The 27002-nt window shown below is 39.4% G+C and overlaps 1 protein-coding gene across 4 annotated transcripts in view; it reads left to right on the top strand.

The window, feature by feature from the left end:
* Positions 1-27002, top strand: part of LOC117483311 (potassium voltage-gated channel subfamily KQT member 5-like) — a 156622-nt gene that overhangs the window by 128358 nt on the left and 1262 nt on the right. Inside the window, exons 7-14 of one of the 4 annotated variants that reach the window (XM_034131589.1) lie at positions 4321-4416; positions 4763-4857; positions 6843-6869; positions 19037-19260; positions 22874-22982; positions 23386-23517; positions 23964-24071; positions 25906-26032. In XM_034131589.1, the coding sequence (XP_033987480.1) occupies positions 4321-4416; positions 4763-4857; positions 6843-6869; positions 19037-19260; positions 22874-22982; positions 23386-23517; positions 23964-24071; positions 25906-26032 (918 nt within the window). The remainder of the gene's footprint in view (positions 1-4320; positions 4417-4762; positions 4858-6842; positions 6870-19036; positions 19261-22873; positions 22983-23385; positions 23518-23963; positions 24072-25905; positions 26033-27002) is intronic. The other 3 variants (XM_034131599.1, XM_034131606.1, XM_034131613.1) reach the window with 3 other exon arrangements.

Raw genomic sequence — 27002 nt, forward strand, 5'->3', positions numbered from 1 at the left:
TGATATCAATATTCACCAGAAATGATCGTGATTATGATTTTTGCCATAATCGCACAGCCCTAATGTATGATGTGTAACGTTCTTCTGATATTATCATGCGTCTGTCTACCTGAAACAAAGCCCGTTTGGTCCTCATCTATGAGGTCTGGTACTATTGTTTGTAGCCTGTTTGAAAGTATCGTAGTGTAGAGCTTGTAATCAACATTAAGAATTGAGATTGGTCTATATTACATTTTGGCAAAATTCTTTATCTCTTAATGGTTTTGGGATAACTGTAATAATTGCTTCTTTCCATGAGGGGAGAGTATCCTCTTTTGACATGATCCAATTAAAGGCACCTAGTAGCAGTGGAGACAGTTCTTTTTCTAGTTTTTTGTACCACTCAGATGGGAATCCATCACTACCTGGAGCTTTGTTTGTTTTCAGTTTTCCAATTGCCTTATGGATTTCATCTATAGTTATCTTTGCTGTTATACGTTCATTTTGAACTTTACCTATTTCTAACTTTAATATTCTAACCCTTTTCCTAGACTCATAATCCATTATCAAATTGAGATCTCCCCCACTAATACATATTCCCTCTGTTTCTACTGCAATCAGATCAAGCAAGGCCCCAAAGAAATACTTATCACTCTCAGGTGGTGCATATATGTTCACCAATGTTACTTTAGTTTTGTCAATTGTCCCTTTCACAATAATATATCATCCCTCTCTATCTTTTATTTCTTTTTGGTACTCAAATTTGACTGCATTAGAAATTAAAATAGCTACTCCTCTTCTACGTGCGTTAGAGTGGGAGCTATAAAAGGTGTTTTTGAATCCACATTTTTTTAATTGTTCATGTTCCGTCTGTGAAAGGTGGGTTTCTTGTAGGAAAGTAATCTGTGACTTTTCTTTTTTGATTTTCGTTATAATTTTGCTCTTTTTATCGGGTTTCCCAAACCATTAACGTTAAGGGACATAAGCTTAATTCCGTCTTGTTTGTTAGTCATACTGTAGGTTGATTTTGGTTCAGTCACTTTGTAGTGTCTCCAACTCAGGTTAACAGTGATATAACTATAGGCACTTAAAAATATTGTAAACAAAAAAACATTTCTAAACGTAACTATATACAGAAAAGGCAACCTCCAAATAGAGGTGTCAACCAGTGCTTGAATTGGAATAAAAAAGGTGCCAGTACTCTAAATCAGCAACTGTTTCAAGTCAATTTATTTATACAGCCCAAAAACAAGAGTTTGGCTCAAAGTCATAGTATATCCTATAATGCTGGTGGGTTTGTCTCTTTACTGTATATTTTAGAAAGGCTCACTGTACTTAAAGAAAATGACTCAGGGTGCATCTGAGATTAGAGGGGGTGCAGGGGTAAAGTGCTATTTTTATAAGTGGGGAGTGGATCTAACACAAGATTTTTTTTAAATATTGAAGTGAAAAGCATCAATCTGGTGCACTTTGAGAGCAAAATTAAGAGATTTATGGATACCTCTCTCAACATCCATATGAAACAGAACTGTAAACAGATTTTCTATTTCTTTATGGATATTTTACAAATCACTCCCCTTTTAAACTCTATTCTTGTTTTACTGTCATATACTGTAGTATTTCATTTTTAGTGAGTTACTCAGATCAATCAATCAATCAATCAATCAATCAATCAATCAATCAATCAATGTTTATTTATATAGCCCAATATCACAAATGTTACATTTGTCTCAGTGGACTTCACAGTTTGAGATGAGTACCAGGAGACAGCGTTTGGTACTCTGGTACAATTGTGGTGAAGGCATCTGAGTTAGATGTATTTGAACCGAAATGTCTACTCTACAGGCATAGCAGAAGATGGCATCTTTTTTACAGGAAATTCCAGCCAATCTCTGTTTTTAAACCATGAGCTGCAATATTAGCGCCTTACCCACTGTACAGGCGAGTTGGGAACTTGTTTAAATATACCTGGGCAGGCTCTGTTTTGCCGAGGTCCTCTGGCACTTGCGGGCCGCCGAGGGGTGGCGGTGTTTGGACAAAGACTGCTGCTCCCGGGGCGAGGCAGGCAAAGCGGCGGCGGCACCTCATGACGCATCTACTGAGTACCGCCGTACCGGCACCGTGCCGGTACTCAGTAAGAAGTAACGGTACCAGATGGGTAAAAATCAGAAGTCCCGGTACTGCGTACCGGTGAGTACCGGCCCAATTCAAGCACTGGTGTCAACAACCCTCAGATGTTGTCTCACCTCTTGTTCTGAGGTGGAAAGTCTTCCATAAGGGCCCCCAGCTAGTAGTAGGATAAAACCAACCAAGTCTCGATCCCCGTGGACTTCAGCCCGCCGCGGCCAGCGGAGCCCTTAGTAGCGGTGGTGTCTTCTACTCCATACCCTCCTCCCCGCATATCGCTGGCTGCTTCCTCTGCGCTATTATATGTCTTCATTCCATTAGCCCAGTGAATACGCATCTTATTGAGAGGTGTCTGAAAGCGGATGCCTTCTCCCTTCAAGATCTTCTTAACGCCCGCGTATGCCTTGCGTTGGAGCAGTATCCTCGCGGTGTAGTCGTGCTCTAAATATATCCTATTGTCTCTGAGTTTGACAGTTTTCTTTTCCCAAGCCCTCTTCAAGACCATCTCTTTTACATGGAACTGCAGAAAGTTCAGGATGATCAACCTCGGAGGTTGTCCCGATTTTGGTTTCGGTGCCAGGGCTCTGTGGGCTGGTTGAATTTGGAGATCTGTTTCTATTGACAGCTCGTCCCGCAGCCATTTATCCACAAACATCGCCACCGTGTCACTTTTCAGCTCTGCATCTTCTGGTATGCCGTATATTCTCAAATTGTTCCGTCTGGATCTCAATTCCAAATCATCCAGCTTTTCAGTCATAAACTTGTGTTCTTTTATTATTTCCTGCATATCGCTTTTTGCCTCGGTACTCCAGAGCTCAAACTCCTCAGTGCGATTCATAACGGCGTCTATTTTTATCCTGTTGCTGTCCAACTTCTGTGTGTATTTTTACCAGTTTCTGGTTAATGTCTTCTTTGAATTCTGTCAGCTCGTTTTTTATTTGAGTGGCGATGTCCTCCTTAAAGATGGTCAAGTCGGTTTTCAGCTCGCTTTGCATGGCTTCGATTTGCTTGCTAATGCTGTCCAGATTAGCTTGTGGTTTAGCCATTGCTGTGCTAGCTTCTGCCGTTAGCCTGACATTTTCTTTGTTAATGTTAGTTTTTTCTTTACATTGACGGTCACACTTTTCTTATTTCTTGCTTTTGTTGACCCTCCGCTCATTATCAACTGTCCAGGATGTTTTATATGTTTTAATTTTTGAGTTAGGCGGAGTTTATTCTGTTGGCATAAGGGAGCTCACTGTTCAAGCGACCATGCTGCTCAGCTGTCCGGCGGAAGTCCGACTAGCATTACTTCTTAAGCCTAAAAGTTAACACATATATGTATGTTTAATTAATATGCGTTTTTGGTAGGTGTTTATTAACTCTGGACGCAGCCAGGCTAGCTGTTTCCTGTTTCCAGTCTTATTGCTAGCTAAGCTATTTGCCTTGCGGGCAATGAATCCATGTTCACTTAATATAAGAAAATCAAGGGTCTTACGCTGGGCTGTACTAAACAATGCCATCCAATCTCACCTAGATAGAGGTATTAATTATTCTCCTATTTCTTTGGAGAAAATACATATTATCCCTCAAATAAACTTGCCTAAAATTACAAGTATTTTAAGAAAAAAAAGGGGTCCTATGTCTGTGATTTTTTTGCAACGCATTTGCATTGGATCATTAAAGTCTGTTATACAATATCTTATTTATATTTAATATTATTCATATATTTATTTATATTAATATAATATTCACTAAGCCCTTTTACTCTGGTGTCCCTGCCACTGGGTCTGCATGCTTTTCACTAACTTTCTAGACTTTATCCCAAAATGCTTTCTTAACTTTTATTTATTATTTACAACGCAGCTTCCATGATTTTCTACCAGGTTAAGAGGCAGAATTAATGTGCAGAGGAAACAAAAAAAGCAGATTAAAAATATAATTATTCACACCAATATTATCACATGACCTCTGTATTTGGTGAGATATGTTAGGTAATCTGTGTTAGAATTACAAATATGGCAGAATCGCACAGGACTAGAATCAAAGACATCCTCCACATATTTTACAAATTATCATTAGTCCACAGGTCATACTAGTCCCTTGGGGAATAGGACAGCCTGTAGTTTTTCCTGGAGCCATGATGGATGTTCTCATGCTCAGCAGCTCTGTAGTACTTGAGAGTCTTTGGTGTTCACATGCATCTCATATTTAATCCTGTCAATATCCCACCAGGGTATTCTGGGCTCAGGCTTTGCCCTGAAGGTCCAGGAGCAGCACAGACAGAAGCACTTTGAGAAGAGAAGAAACCCCGCCGCCTACCTCATCCAGGTACGCCACACACACATATCTGTTTCAGGGCTGGACAACATTTTAATCATAACATTAACAGTTTATCTAAATCATACACAATGTCTGCCAAATATAAAATGTGTTTAAATGATGTAATTGTTTTCCAGTTTCTATTTTTCCTCTGTGGATAAAAAGCACTTGTAGCCCCTTGTAACTTGTTTTTTGGATTATCACTAATCAGCTTTTTCATTTGTTGTCTTCCCTCCTCATCCTCTTCTCCCTCTCCCTTCTGACTCTGCTGTGTTTTTGTTCTAATCATCTCATATATTCCATTTATCTCCTTGTACTTTTTCCTCCCTCTTGGTTGTGTGTATTCTGCATGCAGTGTGTTTGGCGTAGTTATTCGGCTGATGAGAACTCGGTTTCCATTGCTACGTGGAAGCCTCACTTGAAGGCGTTGCACACCTGCAGCCCTACGAAGTAGGTACACCTGTGGCAGCTGGTTTTCTACTCTTCAAATCTGTACAATTTTAGTAATATTCTAAGGCTTTCCACTCCATATTATCTATATATTGTATCAATGATGCACCCTTTCTTGTAGAAATGCATTGATTTTCTCAATTTCCTTTTCTAATGTGATATTGGTTGACAGCCACCAAAAAGTATCCTGGCTCCGATTGCTTGAATTAAATTAAAAGCGCTGACTTCTAAGACATTTCTAGATAAGATAATATGATATCAATTATTTTACTGCCATCAAAAAAATGAAGCTTTTCAGACTCCCTGTATTAGACCTTAGTCAGTTGAGCGCCCAATGGGACTTTAACGGGTGTCACTTTAAAGGTCTGAGGCAGAAATGTCAGCATTATCTTTCGGTGTAGGACAGCAATTTTGTCCTTGATGAGCCATAAAGCTTTTTGAATCTGCAGCACTTCAGTAGCTTTAAATTGTACACCCTTCCACTGGTGCCCTGAGTAATTTAGAGTAATTTAGAGATGCAGTGCTGGTTTCATTGGATGTGGTAGCAAACATATCAAAGACACAGTGGGGTTTACTATATATAAAAAAACATGCTATGTGCACGGGGGGAGGAAAGGGAATTCCTTCTGTTGTCACAGGTTAAGAGCAGAGCACTTTTCCCTACATTTTTCCATTTAATTGTACTATACACTAGATGGCAGAATTGTTAAGAGTTTCTGTTAAAATGTCATTTATAACCACCTTAATAGAAATCCATGGCTCTGACCAGATTGCTAAATGTTAGCTAATGCTCATCTAACTGTATGTATCTAACTCTGATTACAAAGACACTGCTTAACGTTAATAAGCTGCAAGTGCTTCTTTAGTTTGTCTGGAGACTCTGCATCGACCCGCATGTGTTTTTAGTGAGCCTGCTGTCTGCTAAGGTCTATTTCCCACTGAATGCTTGTTATCGATTGGTGTGTTGCTACCCTACAATCTTGTAGCTGCTGACAAAGCCTTGAATGCAAAAGTATTTCTATCATAGCCACCATACCACTGTTTATGCAGGTTTTAGCTCTTCACGCAAACTTACATTTTTTGCCCAACATCTTTGAATGTAGGCTATAGCTTACTTTCTAACATACAGTTCCAGGCATTCTTTGATTGATATCAATGTTTGTAGGCTATGGTATACCAATCAATGACATGTCTTGTCACTGAAACGCAGCAGACTCTTCAAACATCCTGAGTTGTGTAATCCATTGCAGTGAACATCAAATCATAACCATATCCCGAGGCTGGTGGGTAACGGGGCGTTTAATGGCAAGTTTTTCTTCCAAAGACAGACTTTGTCATTTGTTCATGCTGACCACTTTTACCAACCCTTTTTTTTAAACACTGACCTTAGACAACTTTGAGCTAATTATGAAAATAAAACCTGGCAAACATGTGTGACTTTCATTGTTAAAAACGATGGGCATCCGGATTGTTATTTTCCCACACGCAGGGCACTTTGTGTCGAGTGTTGGGCTATTCCTACATATCTGCCTCTTGAAACTATACCATAATATTATATATGTCCCACTTAACTTGAACTTTAGAATAATACAATATTTAATCCAGAATTATATAAATGTGTTGAAGTTTCAGTAGCAGTAGCAGTAAAACCACACTTTCTATTGGCAGCAGGTGGTTGTCTGCCCAAATGCCCCAATGTAACCTCTACTCATAAAAATACTTTTAACAAACTAATACATACTGGATGTTCACAGCTACATTACCTGATTACGTGTCAAGAGTCTGCAAATAGATTTTTATAGTACAAAAATCATTTGAAAGCAAAAAGAGAAAATGCATTCACATTTCTAAAACACAGCTTTGTGATGCGTAATAAATGGGCTAAAACATGCAAAACCACTGGTTCTTTAAGCACAATGGGCAATTATGTATTATGAAAAGATGATTTCTGACGTATTGTTTTTTTCCTTGTCTGTCAACTCCAGGAAGGAGCAGGGAGAGTCCAACACAAGGTTTGTACTTGCTGTTCCACTGAATGTTCACTGTCTTCCGTAATGATAGTTAGTTAGTTAGTGTCACACTATGAACTCTGAAAAAGCAAAGTACTTTTTGGTCAGTTCCTTAGTTTTGGGGGGTTTCTTTTTCAATTATTTTTCACTCAAAGGTCTTGTACAGCTGCCAGTGTATAAGAACACATACAAAGGTTTACAAAGTAAATTTTTTGAAAATCATGTTTATAAAACCTGCATAAATGTATTTGTACCAGTAGGGGGGCAGTGCAACAGCCAGTAAACACAACACTGACATATTATCACTTTCTAAAGTGAGGGTTAACATGTTAGCAAAGCGTCTATGTCATAAAGGCGGTGGTTGCTAACAATTGACCTAATAAACCACTAAAACGTCCTTAGGCATACGAGAGTCACCTTTAGCTTTGCGGGAGGTGTTGTTTATGGCCTAACATCAGCTTTTTACTTCTGCCGATTGCAGTTACCCTTTGAAAATCACAAAGTGGTAATAATATTTAGAGATTATCCCGCTGACAAAAAACGTTTAAATATCATAAATGTGTGTTGGGTTCAGATCGTATTTTCAGCAATATACCGAAATCCAAAGTCCCATTGCTTTTGGTGATGGGAGCCTTTGCGATTCTTACTTCCGGGTTGTCCTACAAAAGTCATCACTGCACCTCACAAATATATAGTGCAGCTCTTGTAGGGTAATAAGATATCGTAAGATCATTAATAAGGTATCGAATTGCAACTAGTATGGCCATTTTTTCTTACAATATCCATCCCTTTATTTAGGACAATGTCAAGCATTATAAATCCTAAGACTTCAGTGTGAACTGCCGTGTCAATGAAGGAGAAAAGTCGTAGACCTTCTGAGAGTGACTTTTAAACTAACACTCTGAGAGACTCTAGTTCTCCTTTCAAAGAAACAAACATCCATTAACATAAAAAGGCTCTCAAATAGAAGACATCAAACTCTCAGGCAAACATCTATTTTTCTCTATCTATTAAACTTCATATTTCCTCATTATGCTCTTAGAAATTATATTTATTCTTCAAATTGACACATTTTCTAATGATATCCTGCTCGTAGTCTTTTAGCCAATACATTCTTTAAATCCACAAGGGGTGACAGCATGCAGAGTAGTGAGGGCTGACAAATGTTGTGTTGTAAGGGCAAGGCAAGGCAAGGCAATTTATTTGTATAGCACAATTCATACAGTGATGCAATTCAAAGTGCTTTAAAACACAATACATTTTTACGATGGTCAAAGTGAGAAGAAATACAAAAACACACAAAACAATTAAAAGAAAGAAAACCATGTTTAACAGTTCGAAAATTAGAAAATTTAAATTTAAAAAGCCATGTTAAAAAGAAATGTTTTTAGACCTGATTTAAATGATTCTAAAGTGCTAGCCATTCTCAGATGTTCTGGGAGTTTGTTCCATGCATTAGGAGCATAGATGCAGAAGGCTGCTTTCCCACGCTTTGATCTCACAAATGGAACAGTGAGCTGGCCTGCGCCTGAAGACTTCAGGGGTCTGCTGGGTTCGTACCGCTGAAGGAGGTCCTTGATATATTTGGGTCCTAGCCCGTTTAGTGCGTTATATGTGTGCAATAAAATCTTAAAATCAATTATCTCACTTACTGGAAGCCAATGCAGCGATCTCAGCACTGGAGTGATGTGATCTGTTTTCTTTGTCCGGGTTAAGACTCTGGCAGCAGCATTTTGAATTAGTTGGAGTTTACGGAGTGATTTTTTTGTGAGGCCTGTGAAGATGCTGTTGCAGTAGTCAAGCTTGCTAAAGACAAATGCATGGGCAAGTTTTTCAAGGTCTTGCTTGGACATAAGGTCTTTAATACTTTCTCCTTCAACCCCTTCAATGTTGGGGAGGTTTGTAAGGCTCTAAAGGGCCTAGACCCCAAAAAATCAGCAGGCCCGGACGATCTCCCCCCTTATTTCTTACGGCTAGCTGCAGATATTTTAGCCAAACCACTGTGTCATGTTTTTAATCTTTCTATAACAAACAATGTCATTCCAGATGTTTGGAAAACTGCAAATGTTCTCCCCTTATTGAAAGGTGGTGATCCCATGGTGATGAATAATTACAGACCAATTTCCAAGCTCTCTATTTTAGCTAAGGTACTTGAAAGGCTGGTGAATGATCAAATCAAAGAATATTTAAGCTTGAACAACATTCTATCTCCTCACCAGTCAGGCTTTAGGAAGCAGCACAGTACAGTAACAGCTGCTTTGAAAGTAGTGAATGACATTGTCGAAAGCTTGGACGCAAAGAGCTACTGTGCTGCCCTTTTTATAGACTTATCCAAGGCATTTGATACTGTGGACCATGGCATTCTATGCCAGAAGTTATCTCATATAGGCCTGTCTGACCAAGCTGTTGGTTGGTTTGAAAACTACCTTTCGAATCGCAAGCAATGTGTAAAATTCAGCGGTCTCTCCTCAAGCTTTCTTAATGTGCCCAGAGGTGTTCCTCAAGGTTCGGTCTTGGGACCGACCCTTTTTACTATTTATATAAATGATGTGGGTCAAAGTATTGATGCCTCTGTACATCTATATGCAGATGATACTGTTGTGTACTGTTGTGCTAGCACTGTTGCCCTTGCATTTGAACGTCTGCACTTGACACTTGTGACTGACACTTTTCAGTCACATCTGTTCCACCTTAGGTTGGTGTTAAACTCAGATAAGACAAAAGTCATGTTGTTTTCCAATAAGAAAAGGTTACCAACTGTTCTTCCCTGCATCATGTCTGCACAGCATAACCCCATTGAAGCTGTTAACACCTACAGATACTTAGGCATCACTATAGATGAAAATCTCTGCTTCAAACAGCATATTGACAATCTCTTAAGGAAATTGAAATTAAAACTGGGATTCTTTTTTAGAAATAAGGCCTGCTTCTCCACAAGTGCGAGGAAACGGCTTGTAGCTGCCACATTTTTGCCGCTCTTGGACTACGGGGATGTTGTGTACATGAACGCCTCAGCTCACTCACTTCACACCATTGCACGCTGTACTCTTTAGTCAACTGGACATCATTATCAATGCGCAGATCACTGCACTGGTACAAATTCATCTATACCGCTATGCTTGGACTGCTGCCCCTCTACATATCCACTTACATATCACACAAACAGTACAGCTATAGCCTACGATCTCAAAATGACATCACTGACGTCCCCTCAGTTCGCACGGTGCTTGGAAAAAAAGTCATATCATACTCTGCCCCCTCGACCTGGAACACACTTCAGCAGGAACTTAAGCTGACCAGTTTGATACCCATCATGGATTTTAAACTAATTTTAAAAAAGCTGGAGAAATCATCTGTGGGTGTTTGCACCTGCTTTAACTGACTGCTGTGTGGATTTCGGTGACTGCTTTTTTTACGATGTTGTATTTTGTTGTTGCCTCTGTGTTTGGTGTCCTGTCTGTCTGTAACTTTGTGTGGTAGTGTTACCACTGACAGGTCTCTCTTGGAAATGAGACCTTGTGTCTCAATGAGATTTTAAACCTGTATAAATAAAGGCTAAATAAAAAAAAATAAAAAATACGCGAGATATTTTTTAGATGGTAGTAGGCTGATCTGTTGATTGCCCTGATATGGCTGTTGAAATTGAGGTCGGAGTCTAAAATTATACCTAAGTTTCTTGCTTGACTTTTCGGTTTGAGTAATAGTGATTCCAGGTGTGCAGTGACTTTAATTCTCTCTTCTTTGGTTCCAAAAACAATTACTCCAAAAACTGTTTTTTTTGTGTTGAGCTGTAAGAAATTACGGCACATCCAGTCATGTATTTGTTTGACATGTGATCAATAAATCAGTAGGACCGTATTCATCTATGGAAAGTGATATGTAGATTTGGGTGTCATCCGCGTAATTATGATATGAAATGTTGTTATTTCTAATTATTTGAGCAAGTGGCAGCATGTACAAATTGAATAGAAGAGGCCCGAGGATCGACCCCTGGGGAACTCCACATGTCATTTTGGTTCTGTCCGATGTACCAATTGAAACAAAGTACTCTCGGTTTTCAACATAGGATTTAAACCATTTTAGGACAGTGCCAGACAGACCCACACATTTCTCTAGTCTTTCTATTAAAATATTGTGATCAACGGTGTCAAACACCGCACTGAGGTCCAATAGAACTAAAACTGTGGATTTCCCACAGTCGGTATTACAATGAATGTCATTTAAAATCTTTAATAAAACCGTCTCTGTGCTATGACGATACCTAAAACCAGATTGGAAGGTGTCTAAAATGTTATTGGAGGTCAAAAAACTGTTAAGTTGTAGGTAGACAACCTTTTCAATTATTTTGCTTAAAAATTGTACATTTGAAATTGGCCTGTAATTACTGATTGTCAGTGTATCGAGGGTGTTCTTTTTTAGCAGTGGCTTAATAACTGCAGTTTTCAAGCCCTTGGTGAAGTCACCTGAATGGAGTGACATGTTCACAATCTGCAGTACATCTGAGGCAATATAGCAATAGACACTTTAAAAAAAGTTTGTCGGAAGACTATCAAGACTACATGTAGTTGTTTTAGATGGAATATAACGTCTTCTAGTGTTTTATGGCTGACTGGAACAAACTCTGACATGTTTGCTTGGTTAATTTTTTGTCCTTGGAACGGGAACATAGGGTCAAGCCTCGGAATTGAGGAATTGATATCTTGCCTGATCTTTAAGATATTTTCTGTGAAGAACAAAGCAAACTCATTACATTTCTGAGTGGAGATTAGTTATGGGGCTATTTCCATTCTGGGGTTAGTTAACTTATCAACAGTAGAAAATAATAAACGAGAGTTATTAATATATTTTGTTGATAAGATCAGAGAAAAATGATTGTCTAGCTTTCTTCAGTTCAAGACCGTCGGTGAATAGTTTTTCTTTGTAAATATCATGATGTATCTTGAGTTTTGTTTACTTTCACGGGCGCAATGGCGTCAATGATATTGGTCAGTTTTGCGTTAAATGTATCCACCAGATTACTAACTGTGTGAGAGCAGGGGCGTCTAAAAAGGCATGGATAAATGATGTACAGGTATTTTCATTTATATACCTTCATCTGAGCTAGTGTGGATCACATCAGTGACAGACATCTCAAAGGAGATACAGTAATGGTCAGAGAGAGGGACATCAGAAACAAACACTTTACGGATATCAAGACCTTTGGACATAAGTAAATCCAGTGTATGGCCTTTAGAATGAGTGGGCCCTGAGACATGCTGAGTCAGACCAAAATTCTCCACAGTATGGAGCAATTCTCTAGCATTTTTATCGTTGGTGTTATCCACATGAATGTTAAAATCTCCACCAATAATTAATGCGTTAAAATCAATACATATGATAGAAAGCAGCTGTGTGAACTCATCTAGAAAGTTTGCTGAGTATCGGGGGGGCCTGTATATGGTTATTAATAAAACACGTGATGAAGATTTCAGTGTAATTGCAAGATATTCGAAAGTGGTGAATTTTCCAAACGATATTTGCTTGCAATTTAGAACACTCCACCACCTTTCTTCTCAGCTCTGACCTCACTCATAAAGCTGTAATTAGGTGGTGCTGTTTCAATAAGAACTGCAGCACTATTGTTGGTATCTAGCCAAGTTTCAGTAAGAAACATAAAATCTACTTGCTGTTCTATTATAAGCAGTGGCGGCTGGTGGAAAATATTTTAGGTGGGGCTGTGGAAATGGTGATCAAACAATACTAGGGGGGTCCTGGGGGATGCTCCCCCGGTAATTTTTTTTGAGAAAAGACCCCTTAAATTATGACTTCTGGTGATGTTAGAAGGACAATTTGAGGCTTAAAAATATGAGAAGACTGATCAATACCTCCATAACTTCAGTGTGGTTAGAGCTATGAATCTTCCAAAACTTCCAAACACCTTGTCCTGGACATAGTTTCTACAGCATAAACTGTGCAACAGTACAGTATGCCCACACAAACTGCAGAACACCGGGGCTTTGGGAACACTGATTTAATTCCCATTTAATCTGTTAAGGGGCTTTTTTCCCCCGTTTTTTTTCTCACGAAACTGTGTCTCAGGGCTTCTTAAAATGTAATAAACTATTCATGTGTCCTACTCAGAGGAAACGCATCTAACTGATGATATGAACCATGTTTACCGAAACAAAACACAAGTCTCACAAGAAGCGTCTAAATGAGCCCTGAGCGAAAAAATGCTAACGCACTCTAGGTATAAATCAATCGATATACTTATCGGATATGCACAAACAAGCTTACAAGCTGAGATTCCACAAATTCTAGAAATATAAGTATCATCACTGAGCGATCAGAACTCGCGACAGGGGAAGCAAATACAGACATCACACGACGTAGCTTTAGGTAGCAAAACATGGAGATATGCTCACCTTTTGCAGAATAACAATTCTGATCAAAAACGAGAAAAACGCAGCTGAAGGTTAATCCATAGGTTAATCCAATGTGTCTGTCACTTTGATAAATGATTGATGATCCATAATTCCATTTTTATGTCAAAAACGGAGTTTTCATTAGCTGCTAATGGTAGCTTCCAGAGTGTATGACAGCTTCCTGTTTTGTCTCCTTGGATACGAGTCCAAACAACTCACAGACTGCACCGGGCGCTCACGTAGGAGCCCTGTGACCATCAGATTTGACAACGCTGATTGGCTGAAATTATGTTTCGGCGGCATAGTTTAAAGATAGCAACAGTTGGCTTCTGCTGCACTTACTGCACTCTCGTCTGGGCGCTGTGCATAGCGCCCAGACGAGAGGAAGTAATGATACACGGGCAAGGCCAGGCAGGAAACATGTGATTTATCAGTAACTTTAGACATCGTAACACAATTTTAAACGACATTTTATTGTAGATTATACATTTTACTGATACCAATTATATAATATTTACCTTGTTTATTAAAAATAAAAATAAAAATAAAAAAGATTTTTTTTAAATATATATATTATATACACTGATTATAAGATCATTGATTAAAAATGACTTAAGGACCTAACATTAAGTAAGGCCAAATGAATTTTATTCTCTGTATTTTTAGCTGAGGAAGTCTCTGTATCACCATCAGCACAGGGAGCTTTGACTATTTGTACAACTGGACTGATCACTCTCGCACCACGACAATTGTTATTATAACAAGGGCGTGACCGCTGGTCAGTGATTCTGACCGGGATGTCGATCGGCATTAAAGTGGAAGCTGAAATACGCACAGGTTGGGGTATAGTTGTAGGGGACCCACCAAGCCACAAGGGGGAGCTAGTGTGGTTTGTAGGGGAAACAGTGGCCTGAGATGACACCGCCGGAAAGGGGGGTGTGTGAAGGTGGAGCGGGAAAAGTCAGGGAGACATCTGAACAGCGTGCTGCATGTTAGCCGCTAGCATGCGGCCACCCAGCCTGCTGGGGTGGATTCCATCAGTGCCGAAGAGTGCGGGTCGGTCCCAAAATAGATTAAAATTGTCAATAAAACCTCAATTGTGAGCTGTTGTAGTTATGAAACGCTGAGTGAATGTAGCACCCATAAGGTTGAGGTTGTCTACCTGCACATGCATGTTTATACCACAAGGGGGCAGATCACCTGATGGTTCATCATTGTTTTATGCTGGAGATGAACAGAAGAAGTGTGTCTGTGTGTTGTGCTTGGAGATCGTTTGAGATGCTGACATCTTGCACATGTGCCTTGTGGAAGTTAATAAATGAACGTTTTCTACACCTATAATACCCTTGCGGTCTGAGTGGTGTAACATACAGTACAGTAAGCGTCAACTGTATATGTAAATATAAATCACCATAGCAACCAGTTGTGATGTTTCCCCCTTAAGCCAGGTATCACATGTTCTATGCCATATAGCAGAGCAGGCCAAAGAAGCAAATAAGAAATAACCAACTGTATTTTTATATTTATTGACTTATTTTTTGACTTATGTAAAAACATACCACACAAATAAAACAAGATAAATAAATATTCATTATAGTATGCATTAAATGCCTAAAATGGGTGAAATAAATAATTATAATATTAATAATTATAATTATAATAACATGAATAATAATAATCATTAGTTGAAAATTAATTGGAATTCATAAGATTAAAGGTTATTAAAGGGTGTTATTTACAATCAAAATACTAACATATTTAGGGTCAAATTAAAGCTGATTGCAAGACAGTGATATATAAATAAACATAAATAACCACATATTGAAATCAGCTTTGCCTGCTAATGTAATTCATCCCTAGCATGTGCATTTCTACAAACCCCTGAATCTATTTACATCTCCACTGCAGAGCTGGGGAGGAGATTACAAACCGTGCAGTACATTTCAACTTGAGCTTCCTTCATTCATGTATTACCTAGATGTATGTATTCATGTTCAAAGTAATAATTCACAGAAGCCTGGTGATAAAACACCAGAAAAAAACAAAGCTCTTCATCTTTACACCCTCTGTGAACCCATGAGTGTCTGCAGGTTAGCGGCCTCACACGGTGACTCAGCACTTGTTGCCATGGCCCAGCTGAATCCCCACAGTTAAATGGGGGATATCGACATGAAGTGTGTGAGTCACCAAATTGCAGCCTTTTTCAAACGGTGCTGTAGATGTTCATTTGTCTCTACCAAACTCAATTGCCTCTGTTCTGCTGCTTCTAAATGTCATCAGTCGACACATCCAAGCACAGGAATTTGCTGTATTCATTTTTACTACCAAGCCTTACAGCCTTAAGGTAAAAAGTAGACTAATATTATAAAGAAGCATTGTGTTTTACCTCACAGAACACAGAACATGTTCTCACCTCTGATTCTGCATCGTATGTCTATCTCCCATAGTAACATTCTTAGTAATAACCAGAAGCTACTGAGGAGGCGTTCCACTAGGAAACATAGGTACTGCTCCCCTGCTTCATGACGCTCTGATTTGGGAATGCTGACTAATTCTTGGTGCATGGGTACCTGTAGGAGGCTGTGTGGCCTCAGAGAGTGCAGAGTCATAAAATATAGACCTCGGTCGCCTCTACAGCAGCTCACTCTCTGCCTTTGTATGATCTCTCCCTGAGCGGTGCGCTACTTATGCCTGTTGTGATTTTGATTTTGCTCTCAGGATATCTGCTGTAGGTGTTGCTTTCACTATCAGATCTTGTGAAGTATTGTATGCTTTATCCTGAGAGCAGAGGGATTAAAATAAAAAACTCAGGTATAAATCGATCGATATACTTATCGGATCTGCACAAACAAGCTTAGCTTAACAAGCTGAGATTCCACAGATTCTAGAAATATAAGTGTCATCACTGAGCGATCAGAAGTCGCGACAGGGGAAGCAAAACCAGACAACACACGACGTAGCTTTAGGTAGCAAAACACAGAGATATGCTCACCTTTTGCTGTTATTCTGATCAAAAGTTGTTTTCAATGGCATTAAAACGAGAAAAACGCGGCTGAAGGTTAATCCATAGGTCAGGGGTCGGCAACCCCTGGCACGCGTGCCACCAATGGCACGCGGCACCGTAACCAGTGGCACACTAGGAATAAGTGGAATAAGTGTACAAAATATTTATTTTATTTTCGGATCCTGAACGAGACCGCCGCCAGAGCGCGTCTCCCCGTTACCTGCAGAAGGAAGCCATGCGCGCAACGCAGCCCCACTCAAAAAGGCCGATCGCGAGACGTAACATACATGACACTTTTCTCTGTGTGCGGCAAAACAAGCTCGCCAAAATCGCTTCACCAGTCTGGCAGTATTTTAAGGTGTCCGAAAAAGACAATAAAATAGCGGTATGCAACGTGTGTGAAGCATAAATCCTGCAGCTCCACCCGCTGTGACGGACCGGTGAGCGGAGCAGAACACACAAGAGTTAGACCTAACACACTTAGCTATTTGATCTACCTTTGGAACTAGTTATAAATATATTTATTCTTCACTGTCACTCATTACTGGATCAGTGAGCTGCATGAGATACTGACAGGCTGTCAGGAGAGAGAGAGGGGGAGAGAGGAAAAGAGAGCGCTTCCGCTCATTTCCCCCGTGTTATTATCCAAAGTTAATGTAAACTTGAATAATGTAGGCTACTTCATTTTAATGTAACAATTATGTTGGTTGTTGTTTGTGGAAGCGCCAGTGAATGAGCCCCATTAACTGAGTTTTAAACATCACTTTTCACGAGTGTTTTCGTCGAGCTCTTCAACACCCTCTCCCCCCCCCCCCCCGTTGATAATTCACGATCGTCGGCACGCTGATACATTTTTTTTTTTAGAATGGCACTTCATATCAAAAAGGTTGCCGACCCCTGCCATAGGTCAATCCAATGTGTCTGTCACTTTGAACAAATTATTGATGATCCATAATTTTATGTCAAAAACGTTGTTTTCATATTAGCTGCTAATGATAGCTTCCAGAGTGTATAACAGCTTCCTGTTTTGGCTACGCGTCACTCTCACTCCTTATTTGGTAACGTGTGTGTGTATGTGGAACTTCCCCTCGATTCCATTGGCTCTAACGGTTAAAAAGAGATGTCAATCATCAAAATCTTTTTTTACTATGTTCAATCTAAATTTACTTTAAAATAAAAAAAATCTATATTGATTCTGACTCTTCTACATCCAACTCACAGGTTTATCATTGCTTTGAGAAAAAAGATTATTCATTTACCCCTTTTAGAAGTGAAGTTATGGTCATTTGTTCTGGGAATGTCATTTTCGAGCCTGAGACCTGAAAAACAGCCTCGGGGCTTAGTGACATCACTTTTTAACACTCGCACTACTATTGGCTACTGCTCCAATACACTACACATATAGGCAGTACATCTCAAAGTGGTTGACCAATCACAACAGAGCCGGCCAGCTAACTAATCAGAGCAGACTGGGCTCTGGTTTCAGACAGAGGGTGAAAATAGGTGCTGCAACACAGGCTATGAGACAAATAAAGACCGTTTTGAACATGAAAGCATGGAGACATGTCCCAGCAGAGGCACAAAATACAAATATGAACCTAAGAATTGGCATAATAGAGCCCTTTAAAACATTTGAAAAGACACTGCTGTTTTCGATCTTTTAATTTGATTTGAAGAAGAAAGATATAGACACACGCATTATCCTTTGATATGATTTACCCGTCCAATGTGCCATTTTTAAATGAGCCCTGCTTGTGCACTGCCTTTGCATGAAGTCATTATATGTAAATGCACATTCACAGGATCACCCTCTATATACTGTCTGTTCATCTCATTGTCCGGTTCCCTCCCTGTTCACAAACACAAATAATTGTCATGTTTGGTCTCCCTTAACCTCACCCGTTCATTACACATTACAATGATCTTTTGTGCAATAAATCCTAAGGAATAAAATGGTTATTTGTTGTATCAGATGCACAAATGAAAGTCTTACAACAATGAATGTTGAATATGATACCATGGCTTTCATGTCTCTTTGAGCCACATGCTTACTAATTGGTCACATAAACCAACTACTTTAGCTAGATACAAAATGTTGTCATGCATGCACTTCTTTCTCCATCTGCACTACGCGCTCGATCATAAATGACAAGATTGTGTTAAGAAAAAGCATTATGCCTACATTTTTGGATAATTTATGTTCTACGGAAGCCCAGCCAGGCAAGTGAGAAATAAAATCCAGTGATAGATATTTATATCTAATCTAATTTGTTTTCTCTCTTGTTTTTAAGAATCTTTTTTTTGCTTTGCAAGGGCACATTTTTCAGAGTTTCTGTTGATTTTATGTTTACAAAACAAGTAAAAAAAAAAAAAAAGATTCGAGCAGAATTTGTTTGTTGTTGCAATATTCATTTTGGCCACAAGAGGCGGAAATGCACGGCTACCCCACACTGAACACGTTTCAGTTTTTTCAGTGCGTTTTCGTAAAAGGACTTCTATTTGTTACCATAATGCATGGAGTGAAAAATCACATGAAAGAAAACATTAATGTTTTTCGACCTACATGTATTTGGAACATGAGGTAGTCTTGTACTTCTGCCTCTAGTGGTCGAAATTAGTATTTCATCAACCAGAGACACATACTTGCATATCTGGGGTCAGATGCCTTAATACATAAATATATTCATCTGTCATTACATTACAACTTCTTATTCTTCTCTCCATGTACCCTCTCTGCTGCTCCTCCCCACCTCGCTCCACAGTCAGAAGTTGAGCTTCAAGGAGCGGGTGAGGCTGGCCAGCCCCCGAGGTCAGAGTATCAAGAACAGGCAGACAGCCTCAGTGAACGACCGGCGCTCTCCGGGGGCCGACGCCGGGGCGGAGGGCTCGAGCCCCGCCAAGGTGCAGAAGAGCTGGAGCTTCAACGACCGCACGCGCTTCAGACCCTCGCTGCGCCTGAAGAGCCAGTCCCGCTCCACCACTGACGGTGAGGGGGCCCACGTTCCACCTCCACACAATGTTGAGCTTAGCCTGGATCACTTAGGCAGGAGTGACACTCAGAAACTTAACTTAAGTACAATTTGAAATAAAATACTCCATTACAAGTAAAAGTCCTGAATTCAAATGTCACTTAAGTAAAAGTACTGAAGTGCAATCAGATAAATTAGTAAGTACTCGTTACACAGAATATTATTAACTATACTATAATATGGAATAATAAATAAACTATATACTATACTACACTAAACTACGCATATTATAAAACACTATATATTCTACTATACTAAACTATACTAAACTTCACTAGACTACACTATACTATATTACACTATACTATTCTGTTTTAATCACTTACAAATACATGCAAGAGCGTTTCAATGTTGCAGTGTGTTAATGTGGAAATATTTTAGATACTTCTTAAAATACTGAGTTGAATAGTAGAACAGTACTGCATCATAAAAAGTGAAATGTTGAAGATGAAGTTGAAGTATACATTTGCAATAAATGGAAAAACTCAATAAAGTACACAGTATTGAGCAAACGCACCTAGTTACATTCAACCACTGTATTAAGATACTTAGTTGGGTTGCAATTTGTACAAAAAATTCAAGGTACAATTTGATGTGTTTCCCTTAATATAGTACACAAAGTACTACCATTCAATAGATGTGAATGTGTTTTCTGATGCAGTTGAATAGCAAAAAAGACCAAAGATAATAATATGCCCTAATAATAGGTTTGTTATTTAAAAAGGTGTCCATTCACTAGATATATAAAAGTATGATACCTTAGAAAATGTTATTTTTTATTATCTCCTTCGTTTTCCAGCGATACAAAAGATCAGTGAGTCCATCCTAACCTTCGCCCTACATGGACTATTTAAATCGTCCGCGGCAATAATTGGAATACCTACAAATGAATTTCATTGTATTATTATTGTCAGTAATAGCTATCAGTAAAACGGGTTAAAACTATGGTTTTAAATCATCTATAACCAACTGTGAGGTTGCCCACAGTTAAAATGTTAGCTTTTTATATATACAGTCTATGGCTTTAGGATCTTTTTTAAAAGATCGGACAGAGCCAAGTGTTTGGTGCTTCCAGTCTTTATGCTAAGCTAACCATTTTTGGCTACACATTTAACAAACAGGATAACGATATTCTCATCAAACTCCCAGGAAGAAAAAAAATGGAGGTTTGTCAAACTGTTCCTCTAAGGCGCCGTTTACACGAGGAGAAAACTGCTTGTATCTGCATAGTTTCGCGTGCGTATAGCCCTATTATTTACACGAGGCCGATAGAAACTGACCCCACAAACGATAACGGGTCCCAAGGTGGATAGATTTGCAAACGAAACGCTCTGGGGGGTCAACCGAGTCCATGTAATCACCTCTATACGAATATTTCCTGAAAAAATAGCGAAAAAAAAAAAAAATAGCACCTCTCCTGCTCATTGCTGTAGCAACTATCAAAAATAGCTGTGTTAATTAAACGCACAAGGGGTTCTTGAATGAAATAATATTATAAAAGGCAAACCAGAATAGTTAACGCCCAATATACTCCTTAAACAAAATAAACAGAGTCAGATTTCATGCATTGATCCATTTTATTGACAAAGGAGGATCTCACCCGGTGTTTGTAGAGAATATCTCTCTTTTCTGAGCGGGTCCTCTCCACGGAGACGTCGGTCGATGCAATATCCACAGATTCGGTTTCTTTCAGTTAACTTCCCCGTAGCATTTATCCATATGCTGAGGAAATTACTATATCCCGCTGAATACCAGCAATCACCACACACACTTCCTCCTGTCAGTAGCTACTGCTAGTGCTACTGCTACTGACCATGCTACAGATATTAGTGCAAAAATATACAGCTCCTCTACCACAACCATCAGCAACAAGTGGACATGGAGAATTACATGAACTACATGTTGCTAAATACACGGCGGGGCATGAACAGAAGGGTAGCCATGGCAACATTGCGGCGGGGGCTGCTGGGGCTGCTCTTCTTCGCTGCTTTTGGTGTATTTTGGCGGAAGTTACAGCGCCACTTACAGTCCCGGCATATGTACTACAGCGTTTCCAGCGGCCTCGTTTGAACAGACACGTTAAATGAAACAAATGCATGTGAACGGAAGACTTTTTTGAATACGCATACTGTGCATAAACGCAAACGGTCCCGTGTGAGCGGGGCCTTTGTCTCAGACAATTGAACCCCCAAGTGTCACTCCATGTCTTTTATTGAGGTCTATTGGCCGACCATCCAACCCACGAGAACTGCTTTAGCCCGCTAATTCAGCCGTTTAGAGGATGCTAATGGGTGTTGGTAGACCTTTAGCTAGCAGTGCCGGCCTGGCAAGCCCTCCTGGGTCCCAGCCAGTTGGTGTTTGTGGTGGGTGGATAGACGGACTGATGGAAGGGGGGGGGGGTGGAGCTCCACAGAACCGGCCCGCTGGCTGAGGCCTACTGCTGGAGAGGAGACCAAAACCAAGCCTGCTCATTCACTGTCACTGAGACCAGAAGGAGCGGGACATTTCCTTTCACTAGGAAGGACAATAGGAGTCATCTTGGAAGCCATTTCTATGACACCCATGTCTTTAATGTATCATAAGTAAACATATAAACACTAATCATAGTTACAAGCAGAAGAAAATAAACATTATGCTTTGGAACAGTTATCGGAACACATTCAAAATCATGTTATAGTGTCTAAATAATTACAAATAATTACAAGGTCAAGTATCATATTACCTCAAAAGTGCTGATCACTGTTATATTGTATTAAGAAAAAGTGAATAAATGTAATTAAATCAATGAGAGAACACAAAACATTGTTAAATTCATTTTCACTTTATTAAAAGCCAACAGTGACCACTGTAATGAACTTATAATCACATTATATTTGCACTGTGGAATGTATATATATATACAACAACAACTTTGAGAATAATACTACACTATGATTCTTGCATAAAAAAACATTGGTGAGACATTTTGAAATAATATGCTGAACTTGTAATTTATTATGAATATTTGTGTTGTAATGTGGCAAATAAAGTCATAGGCACTTTGAAACATTTCATAGTATGCTATGTCCAAATTATGAAAAAAGTAATAGTATATTATGTCAAAAACTGTGGAAGAAAGTGATTTTATAGTCTGTCGAAAATATCAGTGAAAGATTCCTAGTTTTGTTTGTCGAAAATGTCATAAAAAAGGTCATAGTATAGTACGTTGAATTCATTAAAAAATTAAAAAATAAATAGTAAAAAATAGTTTCAAGAAAATCATATTATAGTATGTCAGAAATTATGAAAAAGTTGCAGTATAATATGCAAAATAAAAATAAATCATACTATAGTATGTCGAAAAACATTTTAAAAAGTCATAGTATAGTATGTTAAAAAAAGTTATAGTATGATATGTCAAAGTCCTTTAAAAATAAAGTAATAGTATACTACAGTATGTCGAAAAATATGACTACATTTATAGTATAGCGTATGTCGAAAACATTAAAATGTCATAATATAATATGTCAAATTAATTAAAAAAAAGTCAGCGATATTAACAGCCCTCCTCTCCTTGTGGTCTCTGAGCAGCAGACTCCAGCATGGCGGGGGAGGAGGGCTACGATGAGAGGGGCTGTCACTGTGAGATCTCAGTGGAGGACCTGCTGCCCCCCGTCAAGGCCGTCATCAGAGCTGTCAGGTGGGTCACATTCATGATAATATAGTATTCAAGTATTATTCGATGCTTATAGACCCAGGCAAAAACATATTTAAACCTAATCTCAGAGATTATCTGAATTAAAAGCGTAATTGGAGCTGCATTATTTTTAAAGTCAGTTGAATCCTCTTGAATGTTTGCCTTGATGCTCCACAGCTTTTTTATTGACACACGTACATGCACACTGCTCAAATAAAAAGCCGCAACCTCACTGGATGTTTTGATATACTGTTCAACGTAGAGTTTCAGGTGTTCTGACTCTTTGCATTGCACACTTTCCTACAAATGAAGGTGTTTTTATTAGCCACAGTCTACAGGAGGTCACAGGTCTGTATCACAGCCCCCCCTTGTGGCTGATGTGTGAACTCCTCTGCTGTTCTTGCAGGATAATGAAGTTCCATGTCGCCAAGAAGAAGTTTAAGGAGACGCTGCGGCCGTACGATGTGAAGGATGTGATCGAGCAGTACTCTGCCGGGCACCTGGACATGCTGTGTCGCATCAAGAGCTTGCAGACCAGGTACAGACCCTCAAATAAAGACAATAGTTAAATAAGATTAAAGTTACATTTATAAAAAGACTTAAGTGTCTTATGTAAGACGCGTTAATATGTTCATCACAGCTGGTACATGTGGAGCTCGTTTTAATTGCTGAGTAAACTGCTGCCACATATTTTAACCTATATGATATATCATAGTTTATTTATGGGTTTATTTATTTGATGTATTAGTAACTACTGTATCAACTTAAGCTGTCAGATGAATGTAGTGGATTAAAAAGTTCAATATTGGCTTCTGAAATGTAAAGGAGTAAAAGTATAAAGTAGCATATGGCGGAAATACTCAAGTGAAGTACAGTTCAGACTAAACTCTCCACCACTGTGTGTGTCTTAGTGTGTTGTGTTTATTTATGTGATATTGTATGTGTGTGTGTAAATCTGCGTATGTGTGTTCCCTTCCCTCGCAGGCTTGACATGATAGTAGGCCCCCAGCCCCTGAGCAGCCGAGCCAAGGCCTTTTCCACCCCCTCCCTGCCCGTCTATTACAGCCAGGGCAGGAAGAACTCCACCCAGGGGTCAGCTCCCCCCCCCCCCCTCTTCCCCATCCTCACATTCACATTGCTTCAGTTCACTTCTCATTTTTTTAATTGAATGAATTGATCTGAAGTCAATTGAAACTTCTTCACACGCATGGCTCTTTTCTTTTGCCTTGGATATGAGGTCATCCACTAACAAAACTCAACAAAAATGATGTGGTCCTCGTGTCGTTTTGCAACCCACACATACTGTAACACAAAAACACATCTTCTTTAAAACATATCGATTCATTACCGTTCATTAGCTGACGCTTATATCCAAACTGACTTACATACATTTGAATACCGTAGAACTACAGGAGACTACCTTGCACAGGGTCCCTGTGATTGGTAGACGGCCCATTGACCCCCTCAACCGGCTCCCCATACATCTAAACCAGGGGTGTCAAACTCAAGGCCCGGGGGACAAATCCGGCCCGCGACTTCATTTCATGTGGCCCCACAAGAGCTTGCAAAGAATATAATATGTTTATTATACGGTTACATGCCGCTTTACAGAAGCACATTGCCCATAAACTACATGTCCCACAATGCATCTCAAATTAGTCTTTTTTCTCGGATTCTTTTCAAAATGTCACTTCTTTTTTTTTTTTCCAGAATTTGGCTTTTCTTTTTAAATCATTTTGTGACATGCGCACTGAAGAGACTTGCAATTGTCTGCCCTAGACTTCTGCTTTCAGACGTAGTTAATTATGAAGTTATTACCCTATCCCATAATAATCCAATGCAGAGGCAATAATGTTATATAATACATTATTTTATATATATGAAATATTTATATATTTATTCTTATATAGTCTTATATATAAAACTGGCCCTTTGAGTGCAATCATGAAGTTGAAATTGAGTTTGACACCCCTGATCTAAAGGAAACCCTACCTGCCCTTGCTGCAGTAATACTGCCCCCTACTGCTGGGGACTCAAACTGCTGCATGCGTTCAGATTCTGATCACAACTAGAAAACAGACTGAGTAACTATCGACATGTCTTAGACTAAATCCTCTTGAATGAATATCTAAGCGTAAATATAAGTGCGTTTACAAACTCACGTGTGCAGCATAATCCACCTCTATTCTCTTCCTAAACACATGTATTTGAACTAAGACCTTACTATTTAAAACAGTTTGACAGTTGCACAAGGCGCTCCTCGTCTGTGCTTGGATTGAAGAGTGACGTTTTCTAACACATCTCACAGTCCTTCAAGGACTTCTGTTCAGTTGTCATGGTGATCGCTCAGTTGTCATCACATGACCATAGTTCACATGTGGGGTGGAGATTTTATAATGTCAATGTCCCCATTTCCTATACTAATCACAACAGTGGGGGATAAAAGCATTTACAAATGTGCATATACCTAAGCATTTGATCAAAATGTGTTAAAGTAACATGGAAATACGTTTTGGCTAATCACAAATATTTAATTGAACATTTTTATAAATGTGTTACATAAGACAATAACATGTGGAAAACACACTTTCCAGAAAGCACACTCGATATGACGATGGAAGATCTTCTCAAAGTCTTCATTGTTTCTTTTTCCAATTTGTCGGTGGGTTATGATTGCATGACTTTGCCTTGGCTTATCCCTGCCCTCTGTTGAATGTAACCCTTTTCATTAACACAGGGACTTGTATTTGTTGGAAAATAAAATGTGCTCATGGTAATCTATTATACTGTTGCCGTTTTAACCTTTCCTCTTCTCTGTGGGCTGCCTGGTGGATTTCTACTTCTACTTTTCTTTCTGTTATAAAAATCTAGTGAGTTAGCATGTGCTCATGTGTGTTTGTGTGTGTGCATTTGTTTGGTCTTCCAGAGTGGATCAGATCCTGGGGAAGGGTCAGATCCCTCTGGATAAGAAGATTCGGGAGAAGCTGCTGTCTGATGGAGATATTCTGGAGGACATGAGCATGCTGGGTCGAGTCTGTAAAGTGGAGCGGCAGGTCTGTGTTCTTTAAGTTGGTGTATAAAGTAACTGTATAACTGTAGGTAATGACCAGTGAACTGAGCAGCATGCACAAATACATGACAATGACATTTGATGGGGTTTCAAAAGGTAAAGCAGGTCCCTTTTAGTTTCTCTTTTCTTGCTCTGATGAATGTGGTACTGCAAGCAGCCTTCTAATGTTCTGCTGCATCCGGCATGAGTCTGCAAAGTCAAAGTGAACTCCTGGATCAGACATTTGTACTTTCAGTGAAACATTAGCCTAGCTTAGCAGAAAGGCGGGCTCTGTGAAAAGAACATACATAGGCCTACGCCTGACAACAGCTTTTAAGGTCATCATTTACAGTAATACATTACTGTACATCTTCCTCCAGAAGAATACAAAGGCCTGTGTATCAGTCCTGTCAATCCTTTCATGCAGACCATTTAGCTATAGTGGGGTTTGCCTACGATGTGTCTACAAATGCAATAATATAGGATGTGCCAGAGTAAATGAAAAGGGGAAAAGGCATGAAAGAGTTGTAGACAGAAACGTTTTTAGAACAACGTTCAATTCTTTAAAAGCTCTCCGCCTCCTGAGTGCCCTGTTCTGCACAGATCTGAAGGGTTAGGGTTAATAACAAGTAAGATGTGTTACAGCAGCATGCATGGTGACATCACAGTTGCATCTATACAACGGGAGTGGTCTGTTTGTCAGCAGGGAACCTTCTGGCCCGGATTAGAAAATGACCACAGAACAACTTTGTGGAAGTTCGCCTTGGCGAAGGAATAACCGGTCCATGGGAGGAACCCCTTAGGTTCATGAGAGGATCCAAATGACTGGGCCGACAATTCCGTTTTTACTTTAGCTAACTATGCAGGATAGAGCATGGCCTTGGCGAGGTCTGCACTAGACAGTACCATTCTACCATTTGTGTAGAAATAGTATGGACCTCCGCCTAAAACAAGTATGTAAATCCTAACTTCCT

The sequence above is a fragment of the Trematomus bernacchii genome, unplaced genomic scaffold, assembly GCF_902827165.1.
Source record: "Trematomus bernacchii unplaced genomic scaffold, fTreBer1.1, whole genome shotgun sequence".
Classification (NCBI taxonomy): Eukaryota; Metazoa; Chordata; class Actinopteri; order Perciformes; family Nototheniidae; genus Trematomus; species Trematomus bernacchii.